Genomic DNA, 16,027 nt, shown 5'->3' with positions numbered 1-16,027 from the left:
AGCTGCTAGAGCAAGGAGCAAAGTCAGGAGACCTGGGCTCTGCTCCTGCCTCTGCTGCAGTTTCACTGTGACACCCTGGGCCAGTCACCCTGCTGCAGTGCCTCAGTTTCCCCATGAGTAAAGACGGGTGAATGATACTGAGGGGAACGCCCTGAGCTAGCCCTGCTACCAAGCCCCTGGCTGCCCGTATCACTGCACCCCTGGCATTCATCCACACTTCCAGGGCCCCCTCCTTAGCAGCCTCTGACCTTTCCTCCACTCTCTGGAGCTGCAGGGTGTAGCGGCAGATGAGGTCTCGCACGGTCGTGCCGGGGCTCAGCCCGCAGTAGAGCTGGAAGACGTCTCTGAGACTGGCTCGCTTGTGGCCTGTGGGGAAGAGAGAGACCGCTGCCGTTCCTCAAGACAGAACAGGGATTGCGCGAAGGAAGAGGCTGCCCTGGAGAGGGACAGGACCTGGCCTCGCTCTAGGCTCCTCGAGGCCATTCCCACGGCGCCCACAGAACTACAGAGCAGCCTCGTTGTGCTCTGTAGGTTACGTGGCTGGGATACTGAGCCTGGTTAGCTCCCCTTGAAGTTCCTCCCAGCCATCCCTGCTACACCACTCAACCCCTTTGTCAGAGCATTGACATGTTAATCAGCCTGGGTTAACCTCCAAGTCCCTGCGTGAGCAAAACCTAGGGAGAAGGAACCCCACGGCTCAGCACAGGCTCTCAGTCCCTCCTAGATCTCTGCCGGCATATCCTGGGCCAGCACACTCTTCTCACATGCGCCCGGTTCAGGCCTGCTGTACCTTGTTTGGTGACGTAAGAGAGACATTCTTCTTGGAGGCATTTATCATCCACCAGATCCTGGATTTTAGGCGTGGTACAGTACACATTGGAGTACTGGGAAGCAATGGGGAGAGAGAGGAAACACCTGTTAACCAGAGGCAGGAGAGTTTTAGCTCTGGGCCTAGAATTTAAGCCAAACAATACAAATAATTTGGTGGGGCCAGCTCAGGAGAAGCAGCTGCTACACAGACCCACCGCCCAGCTGTGTGACTGGCATGTGACTCCGCTGTCCTAGAAGCAGCCTCTATAGCGCACAGGGTACAACTGCACGGCAGAAGCACAAGATTCTTCCCCTTCCGAAATCTGGCGTCTTTAGCCAGGGATTCTGCTCGGCTGAATTCGACAGCCACTGCTGCCCCACGTGGTGGTGTGTCCTGTATGCAGCCCCCACCCCACCAGGACCAGAAACCAGGGGCTATTCAAAGAACAGGGGGGAAATGTAACAGGTTCTGTGGACTCGAGTGGCTCAGCTCCAGGGACATGGGCCAAGACAACAGCTGAGCTGCGGTTCTCTGCACCAGCCTGCCACTCCCATGCTGTTTTGTCCTAGGGGCTGTCAGTTCAGTAGTGGGATGGTTTTGTGCTGTGCCAACATGGGGCCAGCAGGCTGCTTCCAAGAGAGACCAAATCTCCAGAGGTGAAAGGTCAGACAAGCCAGGCCAACAGGCTGGCTGGACTCTTTCGTTCCTAGTCATACCCACCTGCAGTATGGAGACCAGCGTGACCACCCCATAGTACCTGCAAGACAAGCAGCGAAATGTTAAAAACCTCCGAGTAGAGTCAAACACCGACCTCTTCCCCAGAGCAAAGCCCCCTCAGCAGCGCATGAGGTTTGCTGCGCCCCACTAGCCACAAACCGGGTTTTCCATAACACGCCCTCTGCAGGAAAGAGCTTTTAACGCCGCAGGGAACGTCTGCTAAATTCAGAGACCTGTGCATCAAGAGAGGACGGGACGCAGGGCGAAAGCCAGCTCTGGGGGCGAAGAGGGTGGGTGTGTGTGTCGAGGTGAATTTCCGGGCCAGGAACCTGCCCTTCCCAATGCCCACACAGCACTCACAGCAGGTTCTGGATGGCGATTCGCACCAAATTGAGCTCCACGTCGGCTTCGGCAGAGATCTTCTGGACGTGCCGAAATCCATCAATGTACGGCAGGATCTAGGCAGGCAGCAGGTGAGAGTTGTCAGGCCACATTGTGGCAAACCTCACAAGAGACTGGGATGTCCAGCAGGGACTCACTGACCGGGACACCACCGCCACGGAGGAGAAGCCATGACCCAACACAATGAAATGCCATAACCACCACTGCACGGGTCACTATGGGGCGGGGTATCCTCACTGCGTGTCGCACTGACAGGTCTGGTTTCTCTTCCGTTCAGCTCCACGGTTCCTGTGTTTACCAGGCGTTGTTTGGGGAGAGTCAACACCCCTGCACTGGTTTTACCCTGCCATGACGTCCTAAGATGGCTGTCAGCGATAGGGTTCTGCGCACCACACACACCAGCTTCTAACACCCACAAACTCGTGTCCAACTGCACATGCTGGAAGGATCGCGTCCCATCACGCCAGAAGTGACCCCGCAAGGCGCAGCCCGCTTGGGGCCAGATTTTCCGGTAAATGTTGCCCTTTACCAAAGGGTCAACGAGACCAGAGGATACTGACTATGGATGCTGGAGCCTGCGCTCAGGGGAATCCGGTGCAGCCTGGCTATTAACCCATGCTCTTCTGTAGCCCATCCCTGCTTGGAAAGGTCTGGAGATGGGGGCGTGAGGTTCCATGCCACTGACCCCTGCTGGCCAGCCCTGCGTGCTGGTTGGGCACTGCCCCACAAAGGGCATCTTTGGGCAGCCACAGCCGTTTATCCCGTGCTCCCTGGGAACGGCTCAGCAGAGGGACCCTGCCGCAATCGGCAAAGTCTTCTCCACAAAAGGGAGAAGCTCTTGGCCCTTGGGACGGCCGGGATCCTCCCCAAAGCGTTCTCCCTCCTCTCCCAAGCAGAGGATTGATGGGCCCCGGGCAGGGGGCTGCCGAGCTAAAGTTAACCCCTTGTTCACTGGCACCAGGAAGCACGACGGTCCCATCACATCTCATTCAGCTGAGCTGCTGGGACAGGAGAAGACCCGTTCGAATGTCCCTCTGCCGAGCCCCACCTGGGTTAAGCTAGGGCTGGGCAAGACGCAGCCCATCAGCCAGATCTGGCCCACCTAGCACTCGGATCCTTTCTATTCAGAGCCTGCTGCCCGGGCCACCCGATTTCCAGGCAGCAGGATCCTATTTAAATGGCTCCTGGCTCCCAGTTGTGGTGCTACCCTAGCAGGGGCGGAGCCCTGAGCCCTGTAAAGAGTCACAGCACCCCCGAGCAGCTGCCAGTGGAGCCGGGAGTCCTTTGCTCTGTTTTTAATTCAAAGCCTCCAGCAGAGACAAGTCTGGAGGGTGGCTAGTCCTCAGCCCCGCCCCTTCTGCCCCAAGCCCCGCCCCTTTTGGGGGGGTGGAGCCATCCCGCGGCTACATACCAAAATTCACTAAGCGGCCCCCTTGTGGAAATGACTGCCCGCCCTGGGTTCGGCAGACGGACCTGCTGAGTGGTGAGGTCCCACTGGGCGCTGAAGAAGTCGTCCTTGTCCTGGGTGAAGACGGGCACATCGTACTCCTGCACGACGGGAGGGTCCGGCCGCTGCTCGATCACTTTCAGGTGAATGGTGTTCGATTCGTCTGGGGGGGGGGGGGGGGGAAAGGAAAGCAGCCGGCTCTGCTAGCTAACGCTGCTGCCTCAACTTCCCCGGCCAAACCCAGCCCTGCAAGCCCCGCCCCATGGAACCCCACCCACGGCTGCCATCTGGGCAGGGCTTACCCTCAGATGCCAACCTCCCCTCCCGCTCTCTGGGCGAGACTCCGTCACAGCCCCCGGCCAGCTGGTCCCCAGCAGCAGCCAACCACGCTGGCATCACGGCCACCCCCCATTAGCCCGCCCGAGGCAGTAAGGGAGCACTGCTCTCCCCGGACCCTCGCCCAGCGCTCCACCTCTTCCCTCCCGTGCCCCTGTCCCACGAACCTCGCTCCAGCAGCCCTTCCCCCCCTCCTCCCAGCTATCAGGAGGCTCCCCTGCCACAGACAGGAGCCATGCGCGGGGTGCCACGCCAAGGGACAGGGACTCCGTTCCAGCTGGACGCCCAGCGGCCCTACCGATTGGCAAGGTGCATTTCCCTGTGGCGTTCAGCTCCTCCAGCAGGATGGTCATTATGGGCACCAGCTTTTGTTTACTCTCTTCGTTGGAGATGAAGCCGCTTTCCAGCTAGGAGAGAACAGCGTGTCACTGCCTCAGCAGCATGGCAAGTCGCAGCAGCAAACAACCCCGCCTCTCCCCGCAAAGGTGCCGCAGGGCTGTCCTGCAGGCGATGCTGGCAGGGAGCTATTCTGTTGCTCTTTTCTTACTCAGACCCAGGAGTCCCGTTGCTCGCGCAGCTAATGACAAATCTACTCTCTACACCGCACTGCGTTATGCAGGGTCGAGAGGTGAAATCCCGAAGTCAACGGCAACGCTCCCATTGACTGCGATGCATTTCGCCCTACGGCACAGAGGCCAGAAAGGGTGTTTACCGAAAAAAATTCTCACTGGTGTTAATCTTGAGAAACATTAAGAGTGTCGAGTCCGGGTTCCGTGGCTTTGTAGACAGCCTGGGAAGGAACAAGGGTGTTTACCCCGGACTGTCAATACCTCAACTAACAGGTTATGTTTCTGTTCAAAGTATTGTTCAGGAAGAAACAGCACAATCGGGGTCCCATGATCCTAAGCACCATATATCCTCACCTGTACTAGGGACGTAAGTGACTAGGTGACTACCCGATAAGCAAAAGCTTATCAGATAGTCATCACACTAGTCGCTTCCCCCCTTGCTGCCTCTATCAGAAAAAGGCAGCAAGGCAGGGGGAAGAGGAGGGGGAACTGGGGGAGCCGTCTGAAAAGCCAGTTCCCCCAGCTCCAGCTCCGTGGGAGGGGTGCAGCGGCAGCATTCCACCTTTGAAATGTACAAGAGTTCCCGCTGGGGCTCTTGTACATTTCAAAGCAGAAGCGCCATATGGCACTTCCTCCTTTGAAATGTAGCAACAGCTGGGCGGGCCCTTGCTACGTTTCAAAGCGGAAGCGCCCTTAGTGACTAATCGAATTCCATCGACTATTCGATTCGTTAATCAATCTAATTTTAACGTCCCTAGCCTGTCCTACCTGCTTCCCGACAGAGTCACTATGGTCACCTGCAGCATCGTGGAAGTACAAAACTCTCATTTTCTTTTTAAAATGAATTTTAAAATTAACAATTCTACACTTAAGAAGAACATAAGAACGGCCAGACAGGGTCAGACCAAAGGTCCATCCAGGCCAGTGTCCTGGCTGCCGACGGTGGGCAATGCCAGGTGCCCCAGAGGGAGTGAACAGAACAGGGAATCATCGAGCGATCCCCACCCCCTGTGTCACCCACTTCCAGCCTCTGACAAACACAGGCTAGGGACACCTGTCCTTGGCTCTCTCCTCATGAACTTACCTTCTCGGAACCCAAAACAAACCATCCCCGTTACTTGTTAACAATCATTCACACTGGCTGCCCTCAAACAGCCTTATTTTTAAACAAAAGGGCTGACGTTTTCCCATTAGGAGAAGTCAGCTGCCCAGGGAACGGCCCAGGAAACACAGTGAGAAGGAGACACATCACCTGCCACTTCATTTTGTTTGAACAAGCAAGAAGTGAGTGGGTGCGGTCTGGTGAGCTGTTTAATTACCCACAGGGACAATTTCCCGAGGGCTGCCGTGGATTCTCCCTCGCTGGCAGGTTTTAAATCAAGACTGGCTGCTTTTCTTACAGCTCTGCTCTGGGAAAGATGGTGGGAAGTTCTCTGGGCTGTTATACAGGCAGCCGGCCCAGAGGATTACAGTGGTCCACTCTGGCCACAGAATCTGAGAGTGACAATTACAGGCATTTGCAGGACTGAGTTGGGAGCCCAGACACACGACCTGACTATAAAACACTGAACAGCACAACCACAGCATCACTTCACTGGTGTTTTGATTCGTTACAGTGTAACAGAGGGGGAATTTGCTGTAATGTTATGACCCCTACGTATGCCTCAGTTTCCCCTGTGATTTGCACGATTACCCAGTTTGGGGGTGGGGAGGGAAGGACTGTTGGCTCTCAGGGCGGGCTGGGACACATAGCCTAGCTGTCTGAGCCTGACTGGGCCATTGGAAAAGGGCCGGCTGAGGCTGCCCCCCATATCAATGGGAAATCTGAGAGGACAGTGGACGATCCAAGGAGACAGATTTCCTCACCTCACCGCACAGAAGCTGAGCAGAGACCCCCGCTCGAAAACAAAGGCCTGATACAATCAGGGCCACGTGGCCTATCCTGTGTAGAAGGGGTGAGACCCACAGGGATCGGACACACTGAAGGGGTCTCTCCAGACTGTTCTAAAGCTGGGGGTGCAGCACCGCTCCTGGGGACCTGCGACCAACAGCATTAGGTATCGACTGCTGAATCAATGCCCCCCTGACCTCTAAGGTGGTGAGATAGCCAGCCAGTTTCTTCACGATGGGTTCCAATGCGCACGTCTTGGCTCGCGCATCACAAACAAAGCCCAGGTTGAAGAGCAGAGCGTTCCGGCTGTATTTCTTGTGCTCGATACAAACTGGGCAGCCAATCAGCTTCTTCTCCATCGCCGTCCTGCCAGAGAAACAGCCACACGCCGTCACTTGCCATTGTGCTAGAAGGCCTGGCCGCACGGGGAAGATTCTGCTTTGAAAGTAGCAGTCTCTTTGTTTTGTATGTAACACAACCGGTCCGCCCCAAACTCACAGCACTTACTCCCAGCCCAGTAGAAGGAAACGCAGTCATCAGCTTAGGAGTTAACGCTAATTAAAAATGGAGGCATGTAAAAAACTGTAATACTGGCGGTAGGCTGCGTCCTGAATTCTCCTAGAAGAGAAAGATGGGGCTCTTCAAAGCTTCTGTGCAATTACCATTCACTGAAATCTCACGCACGGGAGGTAATCCAGGTATTAAAACCTGCGGTGGCTAGTTCCTAAGGTTCTGCAGGCCCCAAACAGGGTCAGGGCACCAGCTCAGGTGACTAGGGGCGAAAGGTAACCCAAGGATGGGCCTCCTCCTTTATTTCCTTCCTTTAGCAATCTAGGCTTTTGCCCCTTCAGAAAGCCAGTGCTCTCCCGTAAGCCCTGAGCGCTTGGCGTCACCAGGACTCGAACCGCCCGATTCCTGCTGGAGCTGCCAAGCTACAAGACTCTCCTCGTAGCTAGGCCGGCAGAAAGGCAACAGACCTAGACAGGAGAGACCCCTGCTCATGCACAGCGGAGCTACTGCTCAAGCAGTGGCAAAGGAAGTTTTTCCAACCCAGGCGCCTCCCCCTTGGCCTGGAAAGCCCTGATTACAATCTGCATTCGCTAGGGCCAGAGGTCTCCAACCTTTTTAAGCATGAGATCACTTTTTGTATTTAAGTGCAATCCAGGATCTACCTCAAACCCCAACACCGCTGCCCCGACTCCTTCCTGCCCTTTCTCTGAGGCCCCGCCCCTGCTCACTCCATCCTCCTTTCCTCACTCATTTTTATCAGGCTGGGGGCAGAGGGCTAGGGTGTGGGGGAGGGGGATGTGGACTCTGATTTGGGGCTAAATGATTTGGAGAGTGGGAGGGGTTCTGATCGGAGCCTGGGGCAGGGAGTTGAGGTGCAGGAGGGGGTTCAGCGTGCAGGTTCTGGGAGGGAGTTTGGATGCAGGGTGACTCAGGGCTAGGGAAGGGATTTGGGGTGCAGGGCTGGGGCTTGGCTCCAGTTGGGCACAGGTGGCTTCTGGGTAGTGGTGGGGGGGAATAAGTCAGGCTGACTCCTACTCTGACTCTGCACCACTCCAAAAAGCAGCCAGCAAACTCCCTCCATCCCTGCTCCCCCCAATCTGTGGAGATGGGGTACAGCAGTGTTTCTTAAACTTTTTAAGACTGAGGAACACAAAACAATTTTTTTTTTTTAATGAGGAACACCAAGGATTTTTTGTTGCGCAAAAACAAAAGGGGGGAGGGGGAGAATCAGGGGAAAGTTATCGAGAAAAAAAATTAAAAAGGTTGCCTGCCCCTTTAAGGGTAGCCATTTTGAACACTGTTCTCTGTGGCACACCTCCAACTGCCTCACGGCACACCGGTGTGCCGTGGAACACAGTTTAAGACACACTGGAGTACAGGGTGCGGGGAAGGGCACCTTGACATCAGTATGCCCCCCCTCTTCTTCCTGTACCCTGCACAGCAAGCAACAGCCTCCGGGGGTGGGGAAGTTCCAAGGCTGAGGGCAGGAGCAACTGAGACGGACTTAACAGCCTCCCAGCCAAACCTGTCAGGATCACCTGTCAAAGGCTCCAAGATCTACCAGTCCATCCCAATCGACTGGGTAGTGACCACTGCTCTAGTCCATCCTTGGCCTCTCTGAGAGAGCAAAGCGTGGGGGTCCCTAGGAGCACCAGCTGTACTGGCGGGCTTTGTGACATGGAAACCTGCCCGTCAGGAACTGGATTCACAAATCACAACATGCAGGCCTCCGTCGCCTCTGGGTGCAAAGCTGTGTCCAGTTCTGTCCAGGGAGCCGGAGCTCTGCTTTGAGAGTGGGGTGCAGTGCTAAGTGGTACTCACACCGTGATGAGCTTGTTCTGCAGCTCGGGTTTGGTGATGACGTACACCTGGACCGTGTCAAAGAGCTCTCGGGAGATGAAATCCTCTGGCACCTGAATGGCCAAGGAAACCATAATGTACCACTGAAGAGCCAACAGACATAACTCTACAGTCACATAAAATGTCACCGTATCAGATGCTACTGGCTAGTCAAAGAGATGCCCACGGCCGAGGTGCAGGCCCGTGACAGATGGAGCCAACACAGGTTGGGTGCTGGAGACCACCCACACTGGATTCCCCGAGGTCACTGCCTGTTTGAATACCCTGCAGACCTGTCCCAACTACAGTAAAACTCCAATAGTCTGGCATCCAATAGTCCGGCACTCCTGATAGTCCGGCATCAAAATGGCCAGAGCCTAGTGAGTGAGCTTCGGCAAAAAATGAGTCACAAGGTAACAGCGGCAGCAGCTGAACTGAGCAAAAAGGGTAAAAAAGGCTTAAAAAAAACTAAAACATTACACTATATTGTATACAGTATGTATAATAAAAAGGGTTAAGAACACTTTATATACAGTATATAATGTATACAGTATATACATAACCACCTTATAGTACCTCATGATAGTCCGGCACCACCTAGGTCCCATAGGTTCCGGATTATCGGAAGTCTACTGTACTCTGCTATCACTGACCTGGTAGGTTATTTTAGGCCCTAGGGTTGGGTGGAATTCACTGAAGAAGATGCATTCAATGCTGCTGCTGCGGTCCATGGCTGCTGCTGCAATAGATGGACACAGAATGGATGTTTACCAAAGGGTAAGTGGAATCTCTTTGGATTTCTCTTCCTTTGGCCTTTTCCCTCCCCTTCCACTAAGAATGTTTGCTCAATAAACACAAGACAAACCCTACATTAAGGCAATTTTTCAATGCACAAGAGGCAGATGTTCCAAAGTAAAGTTACAGCAGCTGTGAATTTGGCCTACGTGACCAATGCAGACTCTGCAGTTAATGCTGTGTGCGATAATACACATGCACGGGAGGGGGGGGGGGGCAGGTAAGGTACAAAGTATCTGACACCACCGTGGGTTTAGGCACTGAACTCCAGTGCAATCTTTACACAAGTGGCTGGGGTGCAACTCCTTAACCAAGTCACTTCTCATCAAAACAAGCCTTTACCTCTCCTTCCAAACCACAACAGTTACTTATGTGAAGCAACATGTTAACACACCTAGTGCTCACCGGAAGTTGACAATACATACAAAATACAGCTCAAATCCCTGAGTTCTGCACGATTAAAATATGAATGAGAAAGGTGACCTGCAAAGGAACACAAAAATATTATAATTAGGGACGTGAACACATGCGCATGTACACAGTTAACCGATGACCCTAGGCTCATCGGTTAACATGCACGGCTACACGCAGCTTCCCCTCCTCAAGAAAACCATGTAACCACTGAATTTTTCAGCAGTTACACGTTTTCCTAATATAAAAGGCAAGAGTGACAGTTCAGCAACTGCAAGCAAAAGGAATTTGAGTCAGAATATTTAAACTATTTTTCTCTGAGAAGCAGGAGCACGGACTGAATTTTAGAAGTGAACATAAACATTCCAAGTTTGCTTCTGTTAAGGATTAGCATTTAACAGGAGAGTCTTGCAGAGTTAGGCTACAAAGCTCAAACTCTCTCAGCCTACGGCACATGAACGCCAAGGTCGAGTGGGAACGAGGAGTGCCGTGGCAACTAAAAGACACACACGTTTATTTGGGCATCTGAAGGAAGTGGTGCACATCCCGTGCTCGGCGCTGCAGCTGCTCGCACCTAAGGCTTCTGTATCGCTGAGCACACGCGAGCAGCAGCACGTTAGCAGAGCGGGGGAGCAGCACCAACCATCCCCGCCGCACAGACCCGGGGAGCCTGCCTAAAGCCTGCAACCAGCCATGGGGCTCTGGGGAGCCAGCCCCCTAATTGCCTTCCCTGCGATGGGGAGCCCAGAGCCCTCCTCTTGCCCGCCCACCAGACCCCTCTAGCACTCAGCGCCCCGGCTCAGAGTCGGGGGGACCCAGGAGACCTGGGGGGGAGGGAACCCAGGAGAGCACAGCCGAGGGACAGGAGACCCTGGGGGGGCAGAGCCAGGAAGGGCCTGGGAGTAGTGTGTGTGTGTGTGGGGGGGGACGACCCAGGAGTGCAGCTCCCAGCCCACAGCCGGGGGGGGGCAGGAGCGGGGGGGGCCAGGAGCCGGGGGGGACTCGAGGGGGAGGGACCCAGGAGCGGGGGGACCTAGGAGTGGGACTCCTGGCGTCCCCCGGCTGGGCGCACCCCGGGCTCTCGGCTCTGGCTGGGGGTCCCGTGGCCTGTGCGCGAGGGGGGCGTGGCAGGCAAACGCCCGTGGCCAGGCGACCCTACAATAACAAGGTGAAGGACCCCACACGCGAACCCCCCCAACACCTACCCCGCCTCGCGCATGCGCACACAGACGCGGCCCGGCGCGGGCGCACTCTCCCCCGTGCGCTAGGCCCATCGGACAGGGCGCATGCGTACGTCAGCAGGCCTGCGGCCCAGACCGGCCAGTCTACGCGTGCGCACTGAAGGCTCGCCCAACTAGAATTACAGTAGTTCGCTTCATCGTCACGTGTCCCCGTCGAATGAAAGGGAAGCCGCCGGAAAAGCGTGAGGGGTGGGTCTGACCGGTGATCGACAGCCAGGTTAAGCCACTCAGATGTGCCGGAGGCGGGTCAATATGATGAGTGACAGGAGAGTCTCACCAATCAAGAGGCGAGGGTTGTTTTTCCGCTGTCTCCGACTTCCAGCCGAGACTGGTGCCCCGGGATCAGGTGAGGGACCGTCCGCAGGGCCCCCGCCTCCGCCCCCCCCGCGCCGCGCCGGGCCCCCCCCGCCTCCACCCGCCCCCGCCCCGCGCCGGACCCCCCCCCCGCCTCCACCCCCCCCGTGCCGCGCCGGGCCCCCCCCCCCGCCTCCACCCCCCCCCGTGCCGCGCCGGGCCCCCCCCCCCGCCTCCACCCCCCCCCCCGCCACCGCCCCGCGCCGGACCCCCCCCCCGCCTCCACCCCCCCCCGTGCCGCGCCGGGCCCCCCCCCCCGCCTCCACCCCCCCCGCGCCGCGCCGGACCCCCCCCCGCCTCCACCCCCCCCGTGCCGCGCCGGACCCCCCCCCCCGCCTCCACCCCCCCCGCGCCGCGCCGGGCCCCGCCAGTCTCCGCCCCCCCCCCGTGCTGGGGGGCTGCGAGCGCGTGGACCAGCGGGGGGGGGGGGGTCCGGCCCCACCCAGCGCGATGCCAGCGGGTGGTCCCTCCGCCCCCAGAACCGCGGCCCGGCCGGGTCCGGCAGCGCGGGGGCGGGAAGGCGAGAGCTCGCGGGGGGGGGGGGGTGGCTCCGTGTTCACGCGGCGCTCGCCACCCGGCCCGTCGGGGTCTGCGGGTAGAGCGCGGGGCCTCGCTGGCTCTGGGGCCGCCCCTCCGCCCCCTGCCCGGCAGCTCCCCCGGGAGCCTCCTGCTTGTGTGCAGGGTGGGGGAGGGAGAAGGGGGGCTGATGTCAGAGTGCCCCCCCCACTTCTGTACCCCATCTCCGCCCAGAGAGAAGGGGACGGAGGGAGCATGGCAGGGCAGGTCTCTGTCCTGCACTGTGGCTGCGTCTACACTGGCATGATTTTCCGGAAAGGCTTTTAACGGAAAAGTTTTCTGTTGAAAGCATTTTCGGAAAAGCACGTCTAGATTGGCAGGACGCTTTTCCGGAAAAGCACTTTTTCCGGAAAAGAGTCCATGGCCAATCTAGACGCGCTTTCCGCAAAAAAGCCCCGGTCGCCATTTTCACAATCGGGGCTTTTTTACAGAAAACACTACTGGGCTGTCTACACTGGCCCTTTTCCGGAACAGTTTTCCGGAAAAAGACTTTTGCCCGAACTGGAGCAGCATAGTTTTTCCGGAAAAGCACTGATGATTTTACATTAGATCGTCAGTGCTTTTCCAGAAATTCAAGCGGCCAGTGTAGACAGCTGGCAAGTTTTTCCGGAAAAGCGGCTGATTTTCCGGAATAACTTGCCAGTGTAGACACAGCCTGTGTGTGTCTGTGTCTCACACACACACACCCACCCACCCTGTCACTCTCCTCTCCTGACCCAACACACGTGGGGGGGTTGTTACTCCTTTTACTGCTTGCAAAGTGGGTCAGGGTATTCTGGTCTGAGGTAGATCTTACATTGCACTTAAATTGAAAAAGTGATCTTGTGGCTAAAAAGATTGGAGACCCCCTGTATGAACGCCTCCCCAGCACTCTCCCCCGTGCCAGGCCCACTGGACAGAACGGACGGATTGATACTTTGCACCCTCTACATACCCACTGCTGCGCAGCCTGTGGGGCAGCACGTGGTGGTCGGTAGAAATAAGACCCCACCATAGGCAATTCTGGGTGGATGAGATGTCAGCCAGCGTTGGTCTCCGTTACCCTTCCTCTGTCGGATGAAATCGATCTCATCTGCTCCCGCGTGGTGTATCCATTCCCTTTCCTCAGCAAGCACCACCTGAGCGCCTCGGAATATTTGCAACAAAGGGCCGTTTGTTCAGCGGGTTGATGCTTCGGGTCGGATCAGCTGATTCCCACGGAATTGCTGGAACGTCCCCCTAAATGAAGCTGTTCGCTTTGGTCTGTCGACAGGCCCGCGACAAAGCGCTGACGCTGCTGAAGCCAGCGCCGCAAGCTCCTTCCAGGCTGAGCTGATCCGCGTATCCCTTCCCGGGTCGCATTCGTATCCTCTTCTTTCTGTCGTTTTTCCAGTCATGCAGAAGGACCTGCCTCACTCCGCCCGGGGGCTGGGTGCTTCCCTCTGCCAACGAGTGAGCAACCGCAGCTTCTGCACTACCATGGCAAACTTCTGGCGTCTCTGCAGGTTCCCTGGTGGGATCTTGCAGGAGTCTGAGGCTGATTTCCACCCCGTTGTCCTTTGAGACTTGATTTTTCTCATTCCTGCTCTCTAGATAATCCGAGGAGGACGGGGAATTTCCTGCTTCAAGGACCGGCCTGTGTGGTGCTGCTTAGCTGACCCTGACCCTGGCCCTGGCCCGGGGAAGCCGATGCATGTAGCCAGGTGGGGTTGAATTGTGTAAGCGCTGCTGCTGAGGGGCAGAAGAGCGGCTCATCTCCCAATGGCGCTCAGCAGCGAGACGGAGTCGCGAATCTACCGCTCCCTGCGAGCCGTCTCCGGCGTCACTGCCCACCTCGTCTCGCTTGGATTCACCATCTTTGTGGCCATACTGGCCAGGCCTGGGTCGAGTAAGTAGAAGCCAGTGGTGGGCAGACCCAGACACGGGCTGTGGTTGGAATGTGGGGCATCCTGTTAGTCCTCCTGAAAGCGCGGGGCAGGCTGGGGCCAGAGGACACAAGCAGGCCGTGGGTCAGCTCCCAGGGAGCTCTGCCAAGCCTGAGCTGCAGCCCTGGCTGCTGAGTCCTGCCCCTCTGGGCCAATGCCTGGCAATCCTGACCTGCAGCAGCGTGCCATGGAACACTCCCACTGGCCTAGCCTCCTGCTCTGCTAATGCCCCTGGCTCCTGGGCGGCTGCGTTCCCGGCTCCCCAGCACCAGGCCTCTGCAACCAGACGCCTGTGTAACGTGTGGCAACTGCCTGCTTCAGCAGGTCTGGCCACATCTCACCCTGGGGGGAATCCCACGCAAAGGGGTGGGACAGGAAGTGCTGTCAAAGGAAGTTGACAGGAAAGGAGCACTCTGCGCTTAAGTTGGTAGGGGGGGGGCCGCGCTCGGGGGTAGCTGGAGAAGCAAGAGGAGCCCTCTGGCACCCTAGAGACTAACAGATTTAGTTGGGCAGACGCTTTCATGGGCGAAACCCACTTCCTCAGTTGCATGGAGTGAAAACTCCCCGCCCTTGATGGGGGGCTGTGAATTCCAAGGGGTAGTAGGGATGTAAAATCCCGGCTAATCAGTTAAACGTTATGTGTAAGCGGGATCTCGTGGGTGGGGGATTGCTTCAGCCAGCCGGCCTGGAGCCGCCCCCTGCCTGCCCGTGGCACGGTACGGTGGGCCCGGTTGGTGCCATGGTGGGGCCGCTGGGCCAGGCTGCACCCGCTACATCAGGCCTTGCAGGGAGGCTGCTCTGGACAGGCCGGGAGCTGCTCCAGCCCAGGGGGCCACCGGTTAACTGCTGGCTGTTCATGGCTGAGCAGGGGATCAGAGTCTGGTCTCCCATGTGCCAGACTAGTGCCTTGAGCCCTGGGCCATCCGAGCGGAGGGGGCTGCGCGGGAGAATGGCGGGTTAACCCACCGAGCGGTTTGTGAAGCGATACCTCGAGCAGGAGACGTTTGTCAGCTATGCCCCCCTCCTCTCCCCTTTGGGGCTTCTGGCTGGCCTGAGGGGCTCACTCCTCTCTCTGCTTTCCTTCCAGGCCTGTTCTCCTGGCACCCCTTCCTGATGGCGCTTGCGGTAAGTCGTGACATAGGGCTCTTCTGTCACTGCACCCCGGTCGCCGGGGTGGGCTGCGCAGTGCAGCGGGGCCCCGTGTCTCCTCACGCCGTCGGCGGGCGTGGTGCAGCACAGCGCGGCTCCGGGTCTCCTCATGCTGTCAGCAAGCGTGGCGCAGTGCAGCGGGGCCCCGTGTCTCCTCACGCCGTCGGTGGGTGGTGGGCGTAAATGCAGCAGAGTTCTCCACCCGCTGTGCACTGGCTTGAATGACAAGGCGCTGGTGAGCCTCGTAGTCTCACGTAGCTGAGTCGCCGGCCCGTGTCCTGGCTCTCCCCGCGCCCTGAGGCTGTTCCTCACTCGGCATTGCCCCCAGCCGCCCGAAGGGCCTGGAAAGCGCTTGGCTCCTGAGGCGTTCAGGGCTCGGGGGCTGAGGCACCAGGCCAGGTGCAGGAGACCGAGGACTGCAAGCAGGTTCCAAACCAATAGTTCTTTGCCAGCCGGAAGTAAAGGGGGCCCCGGGAATCCCCCGCCCTGTATCGCGGAGCATTGCCAGCTCTGGCTTCCCCTTGTGCAGCCAGGATCCGAGCGCAGCCTCCCCTGAAGAGGCTCATCAAACCAGCTCAGCTACCTGCCTGTCTCCCATCGGCTCCGTCCTGGCCGCGCTTTGCAGCACCCACCAGCCGCCTGCTCAACTCTGCAGTGTGTGAGCGGTGGGGGCTGCAGGGAACAGGGTAGCCCCCGTGAGGGGAGATCCCTCCTTCAGAGCCTCGAGCGGCGCCGCTGGGGAACTTGGCAGAGCGGACGCAGCCCCGCTGCACCGACTGTATCTTCGACACTTCTACGGGCCCAGCCCCAGGACTTTCCCCGGCCTTCAATGGATTTCCCCTCCCAGCGCCCCAGGGAGACCGGCAGAGGGCGAGTGAGTCCCACAGGGAGTAAGGATCATGTGCATGAAGGGACTTAGGCACCTAACTCCCATCGAGGTCAATAGGAATTAGGTGCTTTTAAAAATACAGCCCTTAACGACTGACCCGAGATCGTGCAGGAAGTCGGTGATGCTGGTGGGAATTGAACTGGGATCTTCAAGCCCCAGACGAGCCCCCAATCCCCGGGGGTCCAG

The 16,027-nt window shown here is 57.8% G+C and overlaps 2 protein-coding genes across 7 annotated transcripts in view; one reads left to right on the top strand and one right to left on the bottom strand.

Annotated features, from left to right (window-relative positions):
- The window catches only part of NPRL2 (NPR2 like, GATOR1 complex subunit), a 15,720-nt gene extending 2,865 nt beyond the window's left edge, over positions 1-12,855 (bottom strand). Inside the window, exons 1-11 of one of the 6 annotated variants that reach the window (XM_075939516.1) lie at positions 12,834-12,855; positions 9,723-9,800; positions 9,176-9,261; positions 8,505-8,596; positions 6,371-6,539; positions 4,012-4,120; positions 3,404-3,540; positions 1,889-1,986; positions 1,532-1,568; positions 791-884; positions 249-366 (exon numbers count right to left, since the gene is read on the bottom strand). In XM_075939516.1, coding sequence (XP_075795631.1) covers positions 249-366; positions 791-884; positions 1,532-1,568; positions 1,889-1,986; positions 3,404-3,540; positions 4,012-4,120; positions 6,371-6,539; positions 8,505-8,596; positions 9,176-9,253 — 932 coding nt within the window. In that variant the 5' untranslated portion in view covers positions 9,254-9,261; positions 9,723-9,800; positions 12,834-12,855. Of the gene's footprint in view, positions 1-248; positions 367-790; positions 885-1,531; positions 1,569-1,888; positions 1,987-3,403; positions 3,541-4,011; positions 4,121-6,370; positions 6,540-8,504; positions 8,597-9,175; positions 9,262-9,711; positions 9,801-10,239; positions 10,594-10,933; positions 11,005-11,246; positions 11,271-12,833 lie in introns of those variants that run through there. The other 5 variants (XM_075939515.1, XM_075939512.1, XM_075939514.1 and 2 more) reach the window with 5 other exon arrangements.
- CYB561D2 (cytochrome b561 family member D2) overlaps positions 11,182-16,027 on the top strand; it is an 18,452-nt gene continuing 13,606 nt past the window's right edge. The window contains exons 1-3 of the mRNA XM_075939520.1: positions 11,182-11,315; positions 13,472-13,766; positions 14,891-14,928. Coding sequence (XP_075795635.1) covers positions 13,640-13,766; positions 14,891-14,928 — 165 coding nt within the window. The 5' untranslated portion in view covers positions 11,182-11,315; positions 13,472-13,639. The remainder of the gene's footprint in view (positions 11,316-13,471; positions 13,767-14,890; positions 14,929-16,027) is intronic.

Source organism: Pelodiscus sinensis, chromosome 11 (genome assembly GCF_049634645.1).
Source record: "Pelodiscus sinensis isolate JC-2024 chromosome 11, ASM4963464v1, whole genome shotgun sequence".
Lineage (NCBI taxonomy): Eukaryota > Metazoa > Chordata > Testudines > Trionychidae > Pelodiscus > Pelodiscus sinensis.
This window is presented reverse-complemented; position numbering and strand designations above follow the sequence as displayed.